At 50.4% G+C, this 20,287-nt stretch overlaps 8 protein-coding genes across 8 annotated transcripts; 3 read left to right on the top strand and 5 right to left on the bottom strand.

Annotated features, from left to right (window-relative positions):
• Positions 1-2,123: 2,123 nt before the first annotated feature.
• On the bottom strand, positions 2,124-3,389 carry BDV27DRAFT_163026 (uncharacterized protein; the record flags this gene model as incomplete). Its single annotated transcript, XM_032073482.1, has 1 exon — positions 2,124-3,389. The coding sequence occupies one exon, from the start codon at positions 3,387-3,389 to the stop codon at positions 2,124-2,126; it is 1,266 nt and encodes a 421-aa protein (XP_031922121.1).
• A 651-nt stretch (positions 3,390-4,040) lies between these two features.
• BDV27DRAFT_163025 (uncharacterized protein) lies at positions 4,041-4,662 on the bottom strand (the record flags this gene model as incomplete). Its single annotated transcript, XM_032073481.1, has 4 exons — positions 4,041-4,231; positions 4,290-4,443; positions 4,523-4,603; positions 4,657-4,662. The coding sequence occupies 4 exons, from the start codon at positions 4,660-4,662 to the stop codon at positions 4,041-4,043; spliced, it is 432 nt and encodes a 143-aa protein (XP_031922120.1).
• A 1,845-nt stretch (positions 4,663-6,507) lies between these two features.
• Positions 6,508-7,420, bottom strand: BDV27DRAFT_59357 (uncharacterized protein). The gene is made up of 2 exons (XM_032077034.1): positions 7,245-7,420; positions 6,508-7,192 (listed from the first exon to the last, which is right to left on the bottom strand). The coding sequence occupies exon 2, from the start codon at positions 7,187-7,189 to the stop codon at positions 6,722-6,724; it is 468 nt and encodes a 155-aa protein (XP_031922119.1). The 5' UTR covers positions 7,190-7,192; positions 7,245-7,420; the 3' UTR covers positions 6,508-6,721.
• Positions 7,421-8,483: 1,063 nt separating this feature from the next.
• Positions 8,484-8,894, bottom strand: BDV27DRAFT_149937 (uncharacterized protein; the record flags this gene model as incomplete). Its single annotated transcript, XM_032071150.1, has 1 exon — positions 8,484-8,894. The coding sequence occupies one exon, from the start codon at positions 8,892-8,894 to the stop codon at positions 8,484-8,486; it is 411 nt and encodes a 136-aa protein (XP_031922118.1).
• Positions 8,895-9,125: 231 nt separating this feature from the next.
• BDV27DRAFT_149936 (uncharacterized protein) lies at positions 9,126-9,742 on the top strand (the record flags this gene model as incomplete). Its single annotated transcript, XM_032071149.1, has 2 exons — positions 9,126-9,563; positions 9,686-9,742. The coding sequence occupies 2 exons, from the start codon at positions 9,126-9,128 to the stop codon at positions 9,740-9,742; spliced, it is 495 nt and encodes a 164-aa protein (XP_031922117.1).
• Positions 9,743-9,978: 236 nt separating this feature from the next.
• BDV27DRAFT_168862 (uncharacterized protein) lies at positions 9,979-11,141 on the top strand (the record flags this gene model as incomplete). The annotated part of the gene is made up of 1 exon (XM_032074881.1): positions 9,979-11,141. One exon carries the CDS (start codon positions 9,979-9,981, stop codon positions 11,128-11,130), a length of 1,152 nt encoding a protein of 383 aa, XP_031922116.1. The 3' UTR covers positions 11,131-11,141.
• Positions 11,142-13,477: 2,336 nt separating this feature from the next.
• Positions 13,478-16,891, bottom strand: BDV27DRAFT_149934 (uncharacterized protein; the record flags this gene model as incomplete). The annotated part of the gene is made up of 4 exons (XM_032071148.1): positions 13,478-13,521; positions 13,654-16,247; positions 16,309-16,523; positions 16,616-16,891. The coding sequence occupies 4 exons, from the start codon at positions 16,889-16,891 to the stop codon at positions 13,478-13,480; spliced, it is 3,129 nt and encodes a 1,042-aa protein (XP_031922115.1).
• Positions 16,892-17,459: 568 nt separating this feature from the next.
• On the top strand, positions 17,460-19,840 carry BDV27DRAFT_136768 (cation:proton antiporter). The gene is made up of 8 exons (XM_032068838.1): positions 17,460-17,494; positions 17,648-17,894; positions 17,951-18,157; positions 18,209-18,334; positions 18,381-18,431; positions 18,479-18,599; positions 18,670-19,204; positions 19,257-19,840. The coding sequence occupies exons 2-8, from the start codon at positions 17,759-17,761 to the stop codon at positions 19,650-19,652; spliced, it is 1,572 nt and encodes a 523-aa protein (XP_031922114.1). The 5' UTR covers positions 17,460-17,494; positions 17,648-17,758; the 3' UTR covers positions 19,653-19,840.
• The last annotated feature ends 447 nt before the right edge of the window (positions 19,841-20,287 follow it).

The following is a 20,287-nucleotide window of genomic DNA, read 5'->3' as shown; positions in this document are numbered from 1 at the left end:
GAGTTAATCATTAGTAATTTATATAATAGGGTTGAGATGTTGTAATTGAGTGGGAAACATATGTTTTTGTCTCAATACTATATCTTAACTTTTCTTTGATCTATTTCAAACAGTAGCCTTCTGGAATAATCAAATCTTTTTGATTAATCAGTTAATAAATTAAGGTATTTTATCTCTTTCTTTGTTCCCTTGAACTTACTTTGATTTGTTACCTAGTAGATATTCTACGGTGACTTTCTACAACCCTAGAACAATTAATGTAATCATGCAGTACAGTATAGTCTGTAAAGAACTTTCCAATGAAATAACTAGGACAGATGGCTGTGTTAAAGGATAAAGTATTGATAGGAGCTCCGCATGACAACCTTTCGGTGAAACACCAGTTAACTAGCCATACATACAAAACCATGGGTTCTCATCATAAATCCCATTTTCGACCAAAGCCAGGCACCCTTAGAAAACGACTGCAAAAAGCTTGAAGTGTTTGGCCAGGTATTATGGATAATTTGTGGAGTCAACTTTCTCACCACTTCCACTCTCTGCACTGATCGACACTTGGAATAGCATCAGACACATATGCAGCCGATATCCCCTGCCACAATAGTATGACAGCGATGATAAAATGAACATGCAGGAGAAATTTTCCGGTACAAGCGATTCCAAGTCTAGTAAGCCTTTCGAGGATTCGTAACTTATGAAATAATCCACCAGTTGCAGTCAGTACCAAATAGGAGATAAAATGAGCTCTCATCGGCAGTCGGCAAGCAGATGGCCAGAGACTCGCATGGACAACAGGGATCATGGCAAGCATGCCGTATGTGAGGCAAAGCACAGGAAATATCGTCGGAGAGCGGAAACAAAGAGATGCAAACTCTCTGGCGGTCAGAGTAAATATTGCCATATACACTGTGCGTGGCCATTTTTCGAAATAGAACTGGAAATAGACGAATCCAATTGTTGATGCAGCAATTAGGATAATTGTTCCCGCTTGTTCCCATTGCGGCAGTTGCTGTGTCTGTGTAGTGCGGGCTCTTATGCAGAACCAGCAGAAACAAATCGCTGCGAGAAGGAAGGCCAACACTACCGTCTCGTCCAAGATTTTTTTCGGGGCATGAATTATGGCTTGGTAAATGAATTTTGAAGCGAAATACGCACAACTAAATCCATGAACGAGGATGACGGATAAATTGTCACACATGTTCTCCAATGGATAGGCATCCATAACACGAGATTTTGATTTCGTTGGTGTTTGAATACGTAGTGTGAGACAAGACTGATAGGTTGTATCTCTCTCGGTCACAACAATGTATGTAGATAGACGCTAAAGAGCTTAATACTTAGTTACCTAAGATGTGTATTGACAATATGTATTTATTCGAAGAACTATAAATAGCTCCGAGAAATAAGAGTCAGCAATGTTAGGAATCACAGAAATATTAGACCCTCATAGTTCTTCTTTTGGCGTTTCTTGCAGGGTACATTTTCTATATGGTCCTGTCTATTGCCAGTTGCTTAGGAACATGTAGTTTGTGTAGCCAACAGATTCCTACAAGCGTTAAACTTGATCCATAATCATAGCAATAGCAGGATCGTTAACTAGTCAGTGGTGCACTTGTCTTCCATGCGCCCTATGATAATAACCCCTAACTTTGATTGCTCTGGTTGACCAGTGGAAATCAGACTTTTCGCCATTCTTCCCTTCATTAAACCCAAGCATTCACGGCTTCCTGTTTGAAGGCAAAGGACACCGGAACATGAAAGCCTCGTTAATTTCTGTAAAGAATCTATATGTGTTCTCGATCAAACATCGTTAAACTATATACTTTACGTAGTACCACATTTACTATTTCGCGCTTGGCCGAAACTTCGTGCCAAATCGTAGTCGATTAATTCCGCTCGTCGTGCTGTATCCCTGTCTGTGACGGCACCTATTTTCCGGATACCTGGACAACCTGCTTTGTTCAACACGCAGTACCTGCTATGAAAGCACGCACCGGGGAACGTGGTCGACGGCTAGCATTGACGCATCACTATGATAGCTATTACGTTCCCCAGCGTTGATATGCTCAAAATAAACGTATGATCATGGCTTCTCGGCGATATGAACTATACATCGAAGACCCTCAACCATGTAAACTGAACAGTGCAGAGAGATAGGTAGTATAGTAGTTTGGATCCCGGAAATTAGAGCAATCAGTATTGATTCCAAAAATAGCTAGAAATCCTATAACTGTACTTTCGAATAGATCCCCTTTGAGAGAATGATCGAGTAGAGCGATCGAGAGTGCCAGACAGGCCTCATCCAGCTGATCCTCTATAGTCTTGATCAGATACCGTGTCTCGGACCGGCTATCGGCTGGTTGGTCAAGGAGCCGGGTGCCATACTCCTCCATCTGATCCAGGGCAGCCAGCTGCGCTGTGGTCAGCTGATGGCGGAGGATAATCGGCTGATCGGGGCGGCTGCTGCGGTAGGCAAAGCAGATCAGCCGCTGCCACACCTGCCGGTACTGCCGGTATGTGGATGGGCGGAGATAGATCTGAATCGGCCGATTCCACACCCCCGGCCGGCGGAAGAAGGTATTGATCTGAATTTGATCAAACTCATTGATCCGGTGGCTGGCAATAGTCTGATAGGCCCGGTGAATAAGCCGCTCAACACTTTGAACAAAGACAGTCAGTAATGGTTCTTTCTCACTGTCCGGGATTGACCCTAGCGGAGCTACCGCAGCAAGATTCTTCCCCCGCAGATACTCCGGCCAACGGGTTAATTCCATCCACGGAGAGACCTCGCTGGAATGCTTTTCGATCGGGATAGACTGTTGCTCGATAGCCTGGGCTTGCTGATCCTGCTCGTACACCTGGTTAATCTGACTCTGAATAAACTCAGCCTTGCTCATCTGAGCAGCCTTCTGAACTCGCTCAATTTGACTCGCGGGAGTAATAGCGAAAAATTGACTCCCGGCACCGGCAATGTAGAATCGCTGGCAGCTAACAGATTCAGCTGCAGCAGCAATATTGGGTTTCCGATAGCAATCTCCGCCCCGTGGCCGCCGAGTCTCAGGGTGGATACCGCTCATATGACTCCGGAGGGTCTGGGGAGACCGACTAACATAGGAGCAGAGAGGACAGCGCAGCCCGGAATAGACTGGGAGATGCGGGATGGGAAGACTATCTGGAGAGGGAAACCGACAGACTTCCTTCCGGGGCTCAATCCACGCTTTTTTTAGCATCTCGGTAAGAGCTGCCTGGCGAAGCTCTGCCGTTTTGACCGATGGATGCCATCGATGATGGGTACGAAGATGCCGATCTAGATGCTGCGGGGTGACCGCATAATGACAACTGGTACAGATCCAGAGACAATATATCTCATTGTGGACAAAAAGATCCATTACAACAGAATTACCAGATTGGTGAAGCGAATCGATAGTAGAAGATAGATATAGATATATATATATATATCTCAATCAGTATTAATAATACCTTTGATAGAATAGGATATCGCTACAGCCAAAAAGATCAAGATATATAAAGAACAGGATTCAGATTAATCCTACTGATTAGAAAATAACACGTAGACGCGACAAAGGTTGTACTCTTGTCGCGTCGAATATTGACAGGTCATCTTAATATTAATAAAGTAGACATATAACCTGGGAATCGCAAAGAAAGAAAATAGATAGATGTGGAAATAAGAGCTTGTCTATGTCTATTCAAAGATAAGATAGAATATTGCTGGGTGAATCAATAGACACGCACACCATCCCAGCGGGAGTACGCACCGCGGATTTCGCGGAATAGATCTCCACTCTCGAGAGAATGGACGAATCAGCGGCGGCGTGGGTGCAGCGAACCCTCGCTGCACCACGCACTAGGGTACAGGCTCGGCGAGCAAGCCAAACTAATGCCGGACAAAATAATACCACCTGCTTTACTGCTTTCAGCTCCAGACTGCCAAATATGCCGATCAATACTATCATCCAGCTTTATTCCTAACTATATAGCTTTGGGGTCCCTGACAATCTTCCCAATAGCTATTATTCTTATGCCAAGGGACCCAGTTCAACGTGCGCGACGCGGTGCAGCTCTCGCAATGCACAGTTTTGGCTAGCCGGAATCGGTGTCGAAGCTTTATCATTGTCGAGAAAGTACTTAATATGATCAGGGGCAATATTTAGGAGGCATGTAGCGAGCTGTCCTTGAGTGGCGTCTGGCTGAGGAAAAGTAGAAACATCTGGACTGCGGTTAGCCAGTTGCTTGTACGAGTGAGTTATTGAATCTGGAACACATACCAGGAGAGTCACCTGAGATGTTTTGGATACATTCCACATAGGCTGGGGTACAAGTCGGCATGGCCTGTGTAGCTTGACCAACTTCAAGCACACCGAACCCCGGCCGATGGACCTTCTTAGCAATATCAAGACACTGCTCTGAGATATTAGGGCACTATTAGCGATATTTAGTTAGCCAATATAGTTTGCCAAATAGAGATTCAAAATTGTAATTAGTAGTTGGCAGGTCACACCTGTTCATTGAGGAGGCTGATCCAGGCCTCGCCAGGGGCGGCCAGGACGGCGGGGGCTAGGAGAGCGATAACAGAGATGAACTACACACTCTATTAGCAGCATTTCTCGCTGTTGTAAAGTATTGATTCTTTACCTTCATGGTTTCTTTATAGCGTGCGATTTCAGTGGATGTAATGAGTATAAAATATAGGAGAGGTTTACAATAGCTTAGATGTACGAAATGGTAGAGGGAAAGACGTTAGATTTATATAACACAGCTTTAGGCGGTGAGCAGGCACGTATATATTAAGATAGGGGGTAAGTACTCAGATTAATAATTATGATAGCCATAACTATAACTAGATCGTAGATTTTACTCCACAGTGGCACAGATATCTACATGGCTGGCTGAATCTGAAACTCAAAATATATCTTCCTGCTGCTGTTTATCTTATTGAGTAATTTTTATTTTGTATATAATTGATATTTTATTACCTGGTAGGCTAAGTTGGGTTAAGTAAATTGGCACCCAAGTCTAAGATTTCGATAAACTCTTGTATAAAGATTTCGCTAACTTTACGGATATATCTATTTATTATTAATCTATCTATATCTTAGTACTACTGTCAGAGTAGCGCGGTTCTCGAATTCTTTAGAAGCCGGCAATCAACTCAGCTCAGCAATTTATCCAGGAGGTGATGACCATGCGTACAAGCTGAATTGTGGGGCAAGCTAACTGATGGATCTAGTGGATGCAATAATACATGCTAGGAGATCCGATTCAGAAGATTTATAAACTTCAATTAAGCGAAAACAAGTGTCTATACCATTTGCCGCTCTTGCAGGCGGGCTTTCGTTACCGTCATTGTTAGCGTGTTCAAAGGTTATAGCCGTGTCTCACGCATCTGCAGCAATGCCGGTGATTGGTTATGGTTTAGTTCATTCTTTGCGTTGGCGATGATCGCTGTGTCCTCATACGTGAAGGAGCGGATCAATATATTAGAAGGAAACGATATACGAAGAGCCCCACAGGGATCAGCACAATCTTTTCGCACTACTCGGCATATATTTGACCCACAGTTCGCACTAGTGGAAGCTCCTCTTCTGCTCTACCCCCACCCTTTTCACCAATCACTACTCCGGCACAGGAACCAGAGATTCAGATGATATTCTATCCGGTGTAAATAGACCAGAATAGACTAAATCGCTTAATCGAAATATATACTGACTTTACATCGGAGCTTCATTAACATTTTAAGAGGGTGCTGTTTTTTCGTGCACATTCCTTGTGAAATCTGACAGATCGTCGCGGATGGATCACGACGGTCACAACCATGGCTATTATAAGTGGGTTAAAAGCAGTGATATCCGGAATATGGCGCTCCTTCTGGAGCTGATGTAAAATGTGGTGAGGTGTCACTGAAACATCGCTAGACCGCTTGAGTTCGCATGTTGACAGATCATCGGCACATCGCCTAAGCCTTGGATAAATTGGTCTTCGGCGCTAGATCGACTATTTACGAGGTACTATTGAAAAATGGTGGGTACGTGATCTGCATTATTCTTGTCGCAGTACTTTTACGGTGGTAAGTTATTAGCGCCACTGTATACCATAGAAGACGGAATAGATATAGGTGGATTTGTTAGAACGCGCCCATATGTGGTCAGTATGCCAGCGGTGAAGCCCAACACCGCCTATTCCAGCCAGCCCTCCGCCTAACTCGATGTCCGTGCTAGGCATTCTCTGGGCTGCCGTGCAAACGCTGGCACAATGGATGGCTAGCACCCGCATGCACTGACACGGGCCAGCCACGCTGGAGAGTACTCACCGAGACGAGGCAAAGCGGCCGTTAGAACTTCTTCTGTGGAGTAGCTACCAACGGTACTGTATCGTCCCGCCTCATATTGGAGTTTTTCGATCGTTTGGTTCTAGCGTCCTTCGGCTAAGCGACAAGACAAGTCACTGCCACATGTCCATTGTCTGTTACAGGAACAAAAGCAATCCCTTCGCCAGAACCTCACCAATATGTTGATTGATATACTATGAAACAAGAAATGTCGCTCCGCAGCCGTGGATGCGAGCGCTATGGAATGATATTTGCTATGTATTCGGTGGGTGTTGGTGCATGTGCACATACGTGGGACGGTGGCTAAGACAATGGCGCTGCTGTGCTGTGCTGTTCTGTTCCACCAGGATCTCTCGCGTCTGCTGTGCTGCATCACGGTTCGGTTCGGGAATCGCTCTTCGCTTTCTTGGACGGATCCCGCTCGGTAGTGGAAGGGCTGCATGCTATCCGGGTGTGGTGCCCAGCGTCTGCGACCGGGACGCGGTTGTGCCTCATCCTTCTCTCCTGAAGCGCATCTCGGAGCTGGGTATTCTCGCGGCGCAAGGAATTGCAGTCCATTTGGGCGTCGAGGAGGTCCAACTGTGCAAGTGCCGAATCGAGGATGGCTTCGAGGATCTGTTGCTGTCGGTGCGCTGATGTCTGCTCACGCGCGTACGAGCAAAGCAACGCCCCTAACTTATCCACCAGACTGGAGAGGACAGTGCCGACCCCTTTGGCGGCGACGAGCTCCGACGTCACGTCTCGCAATTCGCGTTTGGTGTTGGACAGTTCCTGACCCAGTTTCTCGACCGCATGGACAAGCGCGGTGCATTTCGCGGGGAGATCAGCAAAGCTCGCCATATCCTCCTGCCGTGTTAGAAGGCACTCGTGCGGACTGTCTCCCGATTACAGTTACCGATGTTCTGTCTGGCCCCGTAGATATCGGCTTTCCTTTGGCGTTCTTGGTCTCTCTAGCCGAGCACTGTCTGAGGGTGAGGTGCTATGCCGATGGGGATGGTAGACCGGATCTGGTGATAATTATGGGAAGAGGAAGAGTCAACTGCCGACAGACAAACGAACTCAAGAGCAACCCTTTCTTCGACTGAGTAGTAGAGGCAGTGCCTATCACCCTACGGAACATAGGGGTCTCTAGGCGTCCACCGTCTGAGTTGTTCACCTATCGCCTTTGGCAGAAACACAGAAAAGTGAGGGCTGGACAGGTATTCTTCCGCTTGGACGCTCCTAGGTGGCTGTTGAACACTTCTGCCGCAATGACTTTTTTGGGGGCAGATCTTGTTGTACACGCTCAATATGTTTTTACCTTGCCATCTTTGTCACCTGTACCCCTAATTTTTCTACCTTTTTCTACACACACACACACACACACACACACTCTCTCTCTCTCTCTCTCTCTCTCTCTCTCTCTCTCTCTCTCTCTCTTTCTTTTCTTTTCTTTTTTGTTGGCCCCCCTCTTTGCCTTTTTTCTTCTCTCTATTCTGTTTCTTGAACTCTTACCTCCCCACTGCCTCTTCTGCGTCACTCGCACGGCCATGGTCGTCGACAGGTTGTAAGGGCCTTCGAAAGAATATCTTCCGTCAGTCTATCAATATTCCACGTCCCAGCGTTGCAGAGCGCCTGGGACCGATACAGGGGAGCTCGCATCCTTCCAGGGCGTGTGCCGTGGATGACGATATTCTCTGCTTGATTGATGAACATGGCTTTTCCATACGAATCAAAGCAAGCGCGATCGAATCATCACCTGCCCTGTCGTTGTCCTGCCTGCCCTCACTTTCATTGCCGGTTGAGGGGTCTCCGGCAGGGTTTAAAGGTGACGACGTCCGTCGCATTGGAGAAATACACTTGTTCTCAGCACTGGTTTCGACGCGCTACTCGACTACCCACGACAGTTACAGGCCGCCTATAACGAAATTTATACCGCACGCCTCCGGATTTCGTCTAGAACTCGCTCCATCGCCACCATGGAACACGACACGCTGGACTCCCCAGAGCCGCGAGTAACCCCCAATCAGCCCATCCACGCTGGCGTGGAGGGACCGACCGCTCCGGAGTTGACAGCTCCCCGCAGCATTGCCCTGGGCTTGACCCGTGACTATGCGGCCAACTGGACGGTCCCCGATGCCCTGCGGGAGCTCTATCAAAACTGGTAAGTCCCTGTCGTTGACGTGCCGCCCTGGAGTTTCCCCGCCCGGTGGATGGGGCGCTGAGATCTGCCCGCAGGAAGGACGCCATCCTCCAGACCCACTCGATCAGTCTGCTCGAGTTTGCACCCCGGGTGTCGGCAACGTCGGACGCCATCACGATTGTTGTGGAGGGGTTGCAGCCACCCTTCGGCGGGGGCGGCGGAGGGCCCTTGGTCCGGAGCATCTTGGGATATATTCGCTTCAACAAGCCCCAGGGCAGTGCGGAGTTCACCAATTTTAGATCGTATCTGGACCCGCAATGCTTGGCAATCGGTCACAGCAGCAAGAAGCAGGACGAGCGCCTGGCCGGTGGTCACGGAGAGGGGCTGAAGATCGCCGCGTTGGTCCTCTCGCGGGCGGAGCATCACGTCAAGATCTCCGCGAGCGGGACCTACTGGAACTTTGGGTTCAACGGCCACTCGAAATCGAACTTTTACTGCCGGCTGTCACCGGCCAAGGCGAAGCGGGATCCCGGGCCCGCCAGCGACGGCATCCTGCTCCCCCGGCTGACCGCCGAGGTCGGACGGGACGTCTCGGTGCTGGTCGAGAAAGGCCAGAAGGGCCAGCGGTTGTCGCTGGAAGATTTCAAGGCCTGGATGTGGGACACGGTCGATCTCCACGCGCCGTCGAGCTCGGTCCGGACGCCCGTTGGCGACCTGCTGCTGGGGCCGGCGCACCGGGGCCGCCTGTATCTCAAAGGCCTCCGCGTGCCGGAGCCCAGCCGGGACGAGCAGACGTTCCGCTTCGGCTACAACCTGGTCCACGGCAGCGTCGATCGGGACCGGAAACGCCTGGTCGACGCGTCCGAGGCGATGGCCAATGTCCATTCGATCTGGGAGAAGGCGATCGCACGGGACGAAGCCAAGGCGCTGCCGCGCTATCTGGAGCTCTTGCGAGACCACGCATCTTGCGCCGACGCGAGCGGTGCGGAGCGGTTGGTCTCCGAGTCGACGGCCAAGAAGTTGTGGGCCGCGATCCGTCGTGAGCCATCGGCAGGGGGCGAGTTCTATTGCCAGACATCGGACCAGGACGAGGTACGTCTTCTGTCCTCTTCCTCCTTCTTTTCCCTTTCCCCTTTCCTTTGTCTTGATTTCTGTAAATCACGGCGCTGTGCGCTTCGGTCTCTGAGCCGTGCTAGTCTATGCATACATAAGAGACTCATCTAACCCACTACTGTTGGACTAGGATTTCTCCGTCATCCGGTCGGAACTGAAGAAGGAGCCACGGCCGCTCGCCGAACCATTGTGGCAGATTCTCCGGAAGTATGGCCTCGTACGAAATCCGCAGGAAGAACTGCAACACCGCCTTGAGAACTCGGAAGAGGTTGGCGTGCCCGACACGCCGTTCGCACATGGCCTGGTTCGTACTCTGCGGGCCTTGCTCGCACTGGCGCCGCCCACCCAGCAGACGACCGTCGTCTTTGTGCGGTCCGCGAGTGACTCGGTCGATATGGCCTATCGCATGGAAGCCAACGCACTCTACATCCATGGGAAGTGGCTTCATGCTCGGGGCGCCGATGGCCCGGCAACGGAAGGCGCCATCCGCTCGGAGCGCGATGTGTTTCTCTGCCAGCATCTGGCGGAAGAGCTGTACCGGCGTGCCGTGACGCTCATCGTCCACAAGACCGACGGGCCGCGCACGAGCCAGACAATCCAGCCGCTCCTTCAAGCGGCACACTGGAAGTTGCACGAGATGCCACGCCGGATTGAGGTGTACGCCGCCGCCGCTGACGACGGCACGAGGGCGACACAGGTCTCGTTCTACACGGGCCACAGCCTCCTGTTCACTAAGCTATGCGGGACGCAAGTGTCGTATCTGGTCGTGCTACATGGGCCCAACTGCGTCGCGCAGTCGGTGGATCACCTGCTGTACGACCCCAGCCGGGACTGCTGTCTGTGCCCGCGGCAGGTGGTGCCCCTGAGCATGCGACGAGCTGTGTTCGAGGATCCGGGCCACGGGCCCTGGGTTCCCATGGTGGTGAAGATGTCGGTTCGCGACGGCCTTGTCGGCGCCATGTCCTCCCCAGGGGGCCATCATTGGCCGCTTCTTCCGAAAGCGCAGGACGGAGCGTTGGTGGCGATTGCGCCTCCTTCCCACTCTCCGTCGTCGGAAACTGCAGCTCCCCGCGGAACCGTCCCGGTGGATCATCTGTCCACGGCCAGTGCTGCCTTGGACCCTGTGCTCACCACCCCGACGGCTGCCAGCCAAGAGGACCAAGAAACGATAGTCGCGTCGCAGCTGGCCGCTGGGCCGCTTGAACTGGAAACGGGCGTGCAGACGACCGCATCAGATACCGCATCGGACACCGCAGCACCGGTCCCTCTCGTACCAGTGGTGGAGAGCCTCGCCCCCCACCCGGATGACCATCCCGAGTCCGCGTCTGGTGCGCTGCCCTCGACCATCTCCCGGAATATGACCTCTGCGGATCGTGCGTGGTGGCAGACCTGGCCAGAACCGCCCCGGGATGTCCAAACGTCACCAAGCGCTGCGGATCACAACATTGGACGCTTTCAGGTAAGTTCTCCCTTGTCATATCATGTCCTTCACCACCGGTGCTCTTCTTCCAATATCATCCTTCCCTGTCCTTTCGATAAAGTCTAGCTGGGTCTCCTCCCTCTCACCGGATCTGCTCCGCCGTTTCCCTACGAACCCCTTGCTCTCCCGTTGCACACGAGGGGACGCCGTGGTTTAACAATCCTGCAGGTCCAGGAATCGCATCGGTCATGCGAGCCACCCCAGGGCCTCTCGAAAGGGCAATACGCTCGGGTCCAGCTCCGCGAGCCGGGCGGGGATGGCACCACGACCGGCCGGTACGTCCTCTACGTCCACGATGTTCTGCCGCCGACCCCGTCGCATGGTCCAGGTTCCCGCCTCGTCGTCACGAAATACTCCGTCCTGGCCGACCGGTTAGCTTGGGAAGCCGGGCATCCAGACACTCCGGCCCAGGAGCTGCTCCTGCACTTCCGGGACGCTGACCGGATTGGCTATCCGGACGACGCGGAGATTATTAACGTCGACGATGTGGCCGCGGTCGATTCAGTGGACACCGAGCCAGTCGGTCCGACCGTGTCGTATGTCGCACAGGTGCCTGGTAGGATCTACGTTCCGTCCCATCCTTTGTCTTTGGCTGACTTGTCCCCGCTCACCAGACCCGGCGAACGGCCTTTTCGTGCGGTATGGCATTCGTGAGGGGTCCCAGCGAGAGTGGTTGTTTCTGGCACCGCTGGTGTCTTCGCTCACGGGCCCGAGAGGCAGTGCCGCGTATCCGCGCTTTTCCCCGCTGCCCGTGGCCTCCGTCTTCGATCTCTCCCCCGACGACCTGCGCCTGTCGGTTGGCTTCCAGAAGGCGGGATATTGCGTGCAGGCCGCGGTCGGTTTTGCCGAAGACCGCCACCAGGCATGGAAGGTGAGTGCGCCCTCTCCCGTCGGTATCCAGATCGATGGGCCTCCGAGGCAACCGCGGAGGGCGCCAATGGACCAGTCAACTGTGAAGGCGGCGCTGACCCTGTGCTGTTGACAGACGCAACATCCCGATGCCACCGTCTACCCGGGCTGTGTTGCATCCGCCCTCGCGACGATGGACTACGACTTGTCCACGCAACCGGATGACAGAGGGCGCGATGTGCCCCGCATTGTGACCATTAGTGGCGAGGGGCCTTTCGCTGAATCAGCCGCCGGTTGGCTCGACCCTAGCTCCTCGGGCTTCGATGGCTTCGATGGTCTCTCCGGGGAGACGCTGAGTCCGCTTCAACAGTGTGAGCTCGCGGCGCAGTCTCCAGGGCTGAGTCCGGACTTCATCGTGCTGACGATGTCCCGGTCGATCTTGACAGACCAGTCGTGGGGCTCACTGGCTCGCACCATGGGTCTTCTCCTCGAGCAAGGGTATGCGGTGGCGCTGCGGCCGGTCTCTCTGCCGGATCCGGGGAAGCATGGGGAGCGATCGGTTCTTCTCCTCGCCGCCCCGGGCCGCACCGACCCACAGTGGATCGATGACACGCTTTCCGACCTGCGAATGGTGTCGGCCTCGGACGAGCTGCTGGAACGTGCGGAGAACGAGAGCGGCGTCTCTAGCGTCCCGGCCGCGGACGGTGTAGCGGCAGCCGGGTCGGCGGGTGGAGGCGATGCTAGTCCTCCATCGGATTCTACTCCTCGGCGTGGTGACAGCGTTCTCGCGGATGGCGCACAACATATTGCCGCCACGGTCTCCCGGATTATCGGAGAATTCTCAACCAAGTGCGCGCTGACGACGAACCTCCCCCGGTTGGTAGTGACCGACAATTCGGATGGCGCGCAGGACAGAGCCAAGCGACAGAGGATGTAGGCAGGAGCCAAATGAAACCAATATGGATATCAGCTCGTGAATTACAGCACCTTGCTCCCTGTTACTTATTCCAAAAATGTTTTTTTTCGCTTGTTCCCTTCTGTCTTGTCATATAATCTAGAGCGTCACAGCAGTATTAGTCGAATGTGGTCGTTGCTCTCAGCACACTGTTGGAGATCAGTTGAAATAGGCGCACGTAGTGTAGATTCATTGATATCATCAAGCACATGTTGAAGGAGGGCAGACTCCACATACCCCTACACTAATTCGGGTATGGGTCTCGTGATGTGACAGCGATTAGTAGTATTGAGACGACTTTTAAAGTATTGTTTGTAGAATATAGGAAAGTTACTTATTCCCAAAGAGAATACTTTCCTATTATCGGGAACCATAACATATTGTCTTTCATTGCTATGTGTTGTGAAGCGCCCAGGCGTATAGCAGAAACTAGTCCAGCTATAGTCAAACAACGGTGTTCCTTTATACCTCTGCGATTGAAATTGTTTTATCAAACTTTTTGACGCTGTGACGGAAATACGTACTAATCCCTATGTAAATGGTAGATGTACGTAACACCCACGACCGGGAAAAAAAATAAAAACCAGAGCCGAAGACAAACAAATATCTTCAGCTCCTATCTCTCCTTTCCACGTCTGCGCCTGTTACTAAAACTGCGAAACAGTAAGCTAGAACTTGTATATCGCGTCCTTAAGTCTTATGTGACACGATTCCTTGGCCGTAATCGGTTCCAGGCCAGGAAAATGAATGTCAAGGTAAGTGGGCAGCAGTTTTTTGGCCAGGACATTGGCTCCGGGCGCGTCTGCGAAAAAAAATGCGCTTGGCCCATTTCCAGGTCTCAACACCCATGAAGAAGAGGATAGCCTCGACGAAGACGATGCCCCATTCCCATGAGATCCAGGTATGCTTGAAGACCACTTTGTTAATCACGGGGATGTACAGGATCGGGAAGGTCGTGACAAAGCCGGCTATGATGGACCAGAAGAGGAAAGGGTTACGCCAGACATCGTGCATCCACTGCGTGAAGTAGCGCTCGGATTTAGGCTGCATGCGGAAGAAGGAACGGCGCATATTGACCATTTCCCAGGCCAGGAAGAGGGCGAACCAGGTGAGGCAGACAAAGGTCGTTGCGCGGGCGCGGAACACAAGATCACATTCTTCGCTCCATGCCCTGTTGCAGCCTCGTGCAAGGTTACCGTCGCCGAAGCCCCACATGCGGATGGAGAAGGCCGACAGGCAGAGGGCTGCTGTCCACAAGCCGTAAACTATGATGTCGATTATGACTTCCCAGGTGAAAATGCCGGCTTTGTTTTGTGGAGGTCTGTCCATGATATCGGGCGCGGCGACCTCCATGCCTAGACCCATGTCCGGCATGCCGGAAGTAATCATGATGATCCATATAATTTCTACAGGGGATAGGGGAAAGACGGAGCGGCCATCTTTGTCCTGGAAAGCAAGGCCAATTAGCAGTGTACAGGCTTGGGCGATGTTCTCGGAGAGGAGATGAAGGACGAATTTTTGAATGTTGTCGAAGATGCGGCGGCCTTCTTCTACTGCGTTGAGGATCGAGGCGAAGTTATCGTCTGTGAGGATGATGTCTGATGCGTCCTTGGCGACATCTGATCCGGCTTGGCCCATGGCGATGCCCACATCCGCGTGTTTAAGGGATGGAGAATCGTTGACACCATCGCCTGTCATAGCGGCAAACCGCCCGCGCCGGTGAAGCGCGTCAATCATGCGTACTTTGGTCTGAGGAGCGCAGCGGGCAATGACCAGAGGCAGGGTAGGGAGGGCATCGACTTGTTCGTCAGTGAGCTTGTCAAACTGACCGGCAGTCATGACCATAGCGTCTGCCACGTCGGCTGCCACTGTGCCGAGATCCGCAGGAAGAATCCCCACCTGCTGTGCAATGGCTTTGGCAGTCCCAGGATGGTCCCCCGTCACCATATGCACTTCAATTCCGGCACGGTAACATGCTGCGATGGAAGAAGCTGTTTCTGGTCGCGGAGGGTCGTAGAGACCGATCAGTCCAAGAAAGCAGAGATTCTTTTCGACGTCGTCACGGCTGATACCAGGATTGTCAAAGACATGGCTCTCTTTATACGGCCGATGGGCTAATGCCAACACGCGGAGACCAAGTCTTGCGAGCTCCTCCATATTTTCCAGAATCCAGCTGCGGTAACTATCTGTTATTGGAACTGGCAAGGATGAGTCATGATCCCAAATGATAGTCGTGCATGCATCGATGATACGCTCAACAGCGCCCTTGGTAAAAACCATCAGGTGTTCTCCTTGCGGGGTGACCTTAGAAAAGATGACAGACATCTTTTTGACGGTAGAATCAAAAGGAAACTCTGCCTTTTGGTGCCACACAGCACCTCTGCCTTTAGTCCATCGGTCGCGATTCCAGTTAAACCTTGAAGCAAAGACTTCGATAGCAATCTCAGTGGGTTCGCCTCGAGCATGCCACTCTCCATCGTCGGATTTATAAACATGCGACAAATTAGCCATAGATGCCACGTCTAAGAAGTCCTCTAGTTGACGGTTTCCCAAGATGAGGTCCTCTGGTTTCCCCACAGGCTCTCCTTCCTTTTCAACATCAAAGTGCGCAGGAGACACCGGAGTGAATGTTACGTTGCCGACAGTGGGGTTAAAGGGCTCATTAGATATGCCGACTGAGTAGGTGCCTTTCGAGGGAATCCAGGCCTTTTTAACAACCATCTTGCCCTGAGTCAAAGTACCTGTCTTATCAGAACAGATATCTGTCACTGCCCCAAGCGCCTCGAGAGAATCAAGCTTGCGAACAATAACATTCCGCTCCACCATGCGCTTCGTACCGACAGCCATGGTAATAGTAAGGACGACTACTAAGCACGCGGGAATCATACTGAGGCCAGTTCCGACTGCATATAAGATAACTTCGTTGTTGTCACTAAAGAGATTGGCAGCCATTACAACGATAGCAAAGAGCACAGCGACTCCGAACAGTATAATGGCCAATTTCGACAGCTTCCTCTGCAGTGGAGTTCCAACATTGACACCAAGAAACCGACCGACAGCATCAGTACCCGTCAGGGTCCATGCCTGAACATACCAACGCTTCTTCGTCTCTCCGTTGGGTCCACGCTTCACCGGGCGCTTCTTACTGTTGCTATCTCGCAGTGCGGCAGCAATAGAACCAATCTCAGTGGACATACCGGTACTAAAAACCACACCACGCGCGCGACCGCGAGTGACGGTGCTAGAGCTATAAGCGATGTTCAGACGGTCTCCAGGGCCAGTATCATCCTTAAATGTAGAATCATATTCCTTCTGGACCGGAAGGGACTCTCCTGTGAGCAGGGCCTCGTCTGTCTCGAAGTTCACAGCTTCGACTAATCTAGTATAGATAATTATTCATTAACTGATATTGAAACCACATAGACACATGGAAGATATACCTGATGTCTGCTGGAACTGTATCGCCTGTTCGCAATTCAACCATATCACCAGGAACGATCTCCACTGAAGGAACCGCGAAAGTCTGGCCGTCCCTAGACACTGTACCGGTAGGCGAGCTCAATGAATGTAATGATTCCATTGTTTTTTCGGCGGCATACTCCTGGAAGAAACCAACGATAATATTCAAAACGATAACAGCGGTGATAAATCCGCCCTCAATCCACGATTTGATACCGAAACTAACGGCCATGGCTAGTATTAAGACCTATAACGACGAATTGGATCAGACTCTGGGAGCTCTTATACAACGAAGAGGGGATCAAGGCAAAGAAAAGTGGGTCCCTTAACTAGCATCATTGCGTTGGCCACCTGGCGGATAAGAATTTTGATCACGGAGACTCCTTCACCTTCTTCCAACTTGTTGGGGCCATACTTGTGAAGACGTTGTTTCGCTTCCTCAGAGCTCAAGCCCTCTTCGAGTTTGGTCCCCAGTTCTCTAATCACAACGTCGTATGGGAGAGCGTGGGCAGACTGGCTCAATAGGCATTCTCCAAGGCCAGCGCCAGAGTCCTTTTCGACCATTGTAAAAGATAATGTATTCGTGATGCCTCTCTGCCCAGTATGCGTCCAAAATCAAGACCTGACCGCATAGAATGGTTAAAAGTGTAGCAAAGTGGCCGAAGGTCCTTTTCAAGCCATTTGCGGTCAGGCGAGAGCCTTTATCAGGGTCCACTCTTTAGCCTTTGTCTGGATTCAGAGTGAACCTTGGCTGAATGTGGACGTCTACGGTCACTGGAGGGAAGTGCGAACCTTGGCGCCTAGAGGATACGCCAAGGATGTGGATACTCTAAAAGTACATACCGGATTCGTTAACGTGGCAAATGGAGGATCTTGGCAGCATCAACCAGATATCTACCTAATACAGTCCTACCTCTAGCCGACTGGCTCGGCAATCAACTGTTATCACCTACCGGTACGGTGAAAACAACATTTCGCTCGAGTGCCTTTGAGTTTATCTTCTCTAGACGAGGGACACTTTCCAGCCTGCTATGGGGGTAAGCTAATCATCTCCTTTTCTTGGCTCATTCTCTCTGATCATTATTGATCAATGCTTAGTGAACATTTTCAAAAGAAAGTATAAATTTACAAAAGGCAACGAAGGTTCCAGTAACAGCTTCTTAATTGGTATGCTTTCTTTGGAATATTCATTACTGAGCTCCTAACTTTTTACTATTTCCATGCCACAAATATTCCGATGGGTGTTTCTGGAATGGAGAGCATAAGTTTTTGTAGCGACCAAGTGCTAAGACGCTAGTGAGCAACGCTAAATAGTAGCAGATATTTGTCCCATTCGACAGCGGAGGGTAAGACCCAGCCTTACTGGGCGATTCGTGGTTAACCATGCGTGGGGCTACATATAATCACTAAACTTGCCAAAGTGCACGTGATATGAGGCGATGGGTTTTATCTGATCCCGAAAAACCAATTCCTCCTACTGTCCAATCTTCCTACCGTTCTAGTTACCTAGTCAAGGATATCGGCGTAATTATGGCAGGTGGCTTCATTGCCTACCACGAGCCTGGGAGTATGTGTGGAGCGCTTGATCTGTGGCCATATAGACCCTGCACTGACTGTATGCAGTTGTCGAAATCCTAACAATTATCTCCTTTTTCTTTATCCTCTCCTTGGCAGAATGGCTTTCCTCGAAAATGATCCGTGCTGGCATTATAGGCCAAATTGCAGTTGGGATAATATATGGAAAGCCTCTGGCTGATATCCTTACCTCGGAGTCGCAGAAAACCTTTCTCTCTCTCGGATACGTTGGCCTGATCCTTATTATCTTTGAAGGTACTATTACCTCTTTGCTGCGTAAAGCCTAACTTACTGATATCCGTACAGGGGGTCTTGGCGCTCGTATTGACCTGCTCAAGCAAAATTTTGTCCTCAGCATGGTCGGAGCGATTACAGGTGTTTGCTTTCCAATCGGTCTCTCCTATCTCCTACTTTATCTCGGATTTGGATACGGTAAGATTACCACTTCCGCGATGCTGACAAAGCTGACCTTCCTAAGGCCCTGTGGAAACGTTCATTATTGGCGCAGCACTCTCTGCCACTTCTCTGGGTAACCTGCCTATAATTTGAATTCTATTTTACGTGCTAATATTCCAGGTACCACATTTGCTGTTATATCATCGGCTTCAAGTACAATAAATCTTGCTCAGACTCGTGTTGGTTCTGTTCTTGTCAGTGCGGCTGTCATTGATGACGTGGTTGGCCTCGTGATGTCTAGGTCAGTCACCATATTAATTGTGACTTATTCCATCATCAAGAACTCATGCGCTAATTCTAAATATCAATAGCGTCATAGGAAATCTACATATGATCCAAGAGGACGGTGATATCAATCTTGGCTGGCTTATTGGCCGTCCTATAGTCGCCTCTGTAGGTATGGCTCTTGTCACTCCTATTGTTACCAAATTCTTCTTTGCACCAATGTTTCGGCGATATATCGAATATCACTTTGCGCGCTTCGACCATATATCTAATATCATTCTCATGGTTTTGGTCCTGTCTGCATTCATCAGCATCGCTGCCTATACCGGGACATCAGTTCTGTTTGGTTCCTTTCTTGCAGGCTCATTTCTGTCGTACATACCAAGCAAGCACCCCGAGGGACCGTTCGTCGTGATGAGCCGTGAAGAGGGCGAGCGAGAGACTGATAAGAGCCCGACGTTTATTCACACATTCGAGCGCTACCTTTTGGATGTGCAAAAGTATCTCATGGAACCACTATTTTTCGCAAGTATGGGATTTGCAATACCCTTTGTGCAGCTTTGGACTGGGAAAAGGATATGGAGGGGCATCGTCTTTACACTTCTCATGATATTTGCGAAGGTAAGGTTTACGGGTATTCGATCTTCCTTTGTTCTATGCTCATACTTTACAGTTCATTGTTGGAATATGGATACCATTGTGGGATTGCGTATTTATCAGAAATGTACCAAAATTAAGAGCTGGTCCTATTGTACAAGGTTCTCCCGAGGGAGCGAACCGTGACCGCAACACGGGGAAATCCGACCGTGAGAGAACTTGGCTGTCCGGTCTGCTCTTGGGCTCTGCCATGGTTGCCCGTGGTGAAATTGGCCTATTAATTATTGAAATAGGCTATAACAATACGTCCTATGTAACCCAGGAGGGCCTCATCACGGGTGTATGGGCCATACTTCTTAATACGATTATCGGTCCAGTCATTGTCGGTCTGCTCGTCAAGTACTATGGCAAGCGGATAGCGGAGGGGCAATGGGGATTGCAAAACCACCCGGTGCCTAGCCTGGGACACTAGGCGAACAAGGATAAAAGTACAAAACAATGATCATCTCTAAAATTTGTTATAGTTTGTTTGATGATGTCTCGCTACGCTATGGATGGTCTACTAGAAGTTAAAAGTGTATTCGGTTCTTGTTGGATCTTTATGTTTCTGTTGGTAACGTACTTGGAAGCGAGCCGCACCTGTAAGCCAGCCGCACCCCTCTGATTTCCATAGAAAATCGTCTCGTGTATTTTCAAACAACAATATCTCAACCAATCCAGCTTCTATCTGCTTGAAGGTTTATATATAGCTTAATATATACTGGAGTAATAATATACTAAGTTAAGAGATCCTTTTAACTTTTAGTTACTAGATAAAGATACATTATAGCATATATTATAGTATATGGTCAGGATTTATATGTTCTCAGGCATCTTTTTTATTTACACTCAATTTACATATAAAGAGTACCGATATTGATAAGATACTCTGATTTCGAACTAATATATTTAATAGAAGTTGAGATATTGTTGTTTGAAAATAGACGTTTTTCTATGGAAATCAGAGGGGTGCGGCTGGCTTACAGGTGTGGCTCGCTTTCCGAGTACGTTATCTGTAGCTGATTGATTTGGTAAGACCGACCAGCATATTCGCCAGTCTCGTCTCTA

Source organism: Aspergillus caelatus (genome assembly GCF_009193585.1).
Source record: "Aspergillus caelatus strain CBS 763.97 unplaced genomic scaffold BDV27scaffold_289, whole genome shotgun sequence".
NCBI lineage: Eukaryota > Fungi > Ascomycota > Eurotiomycetes > Eurotiales > Aspergillaceae > Aspergillus > Aspergillus caelatus.
This window is presented reverse-complemented; position numbering and strand designations above follow the sequence as displayed.

Bases quoted from the DNA above. Each gene is read 5' to 3' on its own strand.
- BDV27DRAFT_59357 (XM_032077034.1), bottom strand. From the start codon at position 7,189: ATGGCGAGCTTTGCTGATCTCCCCGCGAAATGCACCGCGCTTGTCCAT.
- BDV27DRAFT_136768 (XM_032068838.1), top strand. From the start codon at position 17,759: ATGAGGCGATGGGTTTTATCTGATCCCGAAAAACCAATTCCTCCTACT. The intron at 18,158-18,208 runs GTACTATTACCT...ATATCCGTACAG, and splicing joins GATCCTTATTATCTTTGAAG to GGGGTCTTGGCGCTCGTATT. The intron at 18,335-18,380 runs GTAAGATTACCA...GACCTTCCTAAG, and splicing joins TTATCTCGGATTTGGATACG to GCCCTGTGGAAACGTTCATT.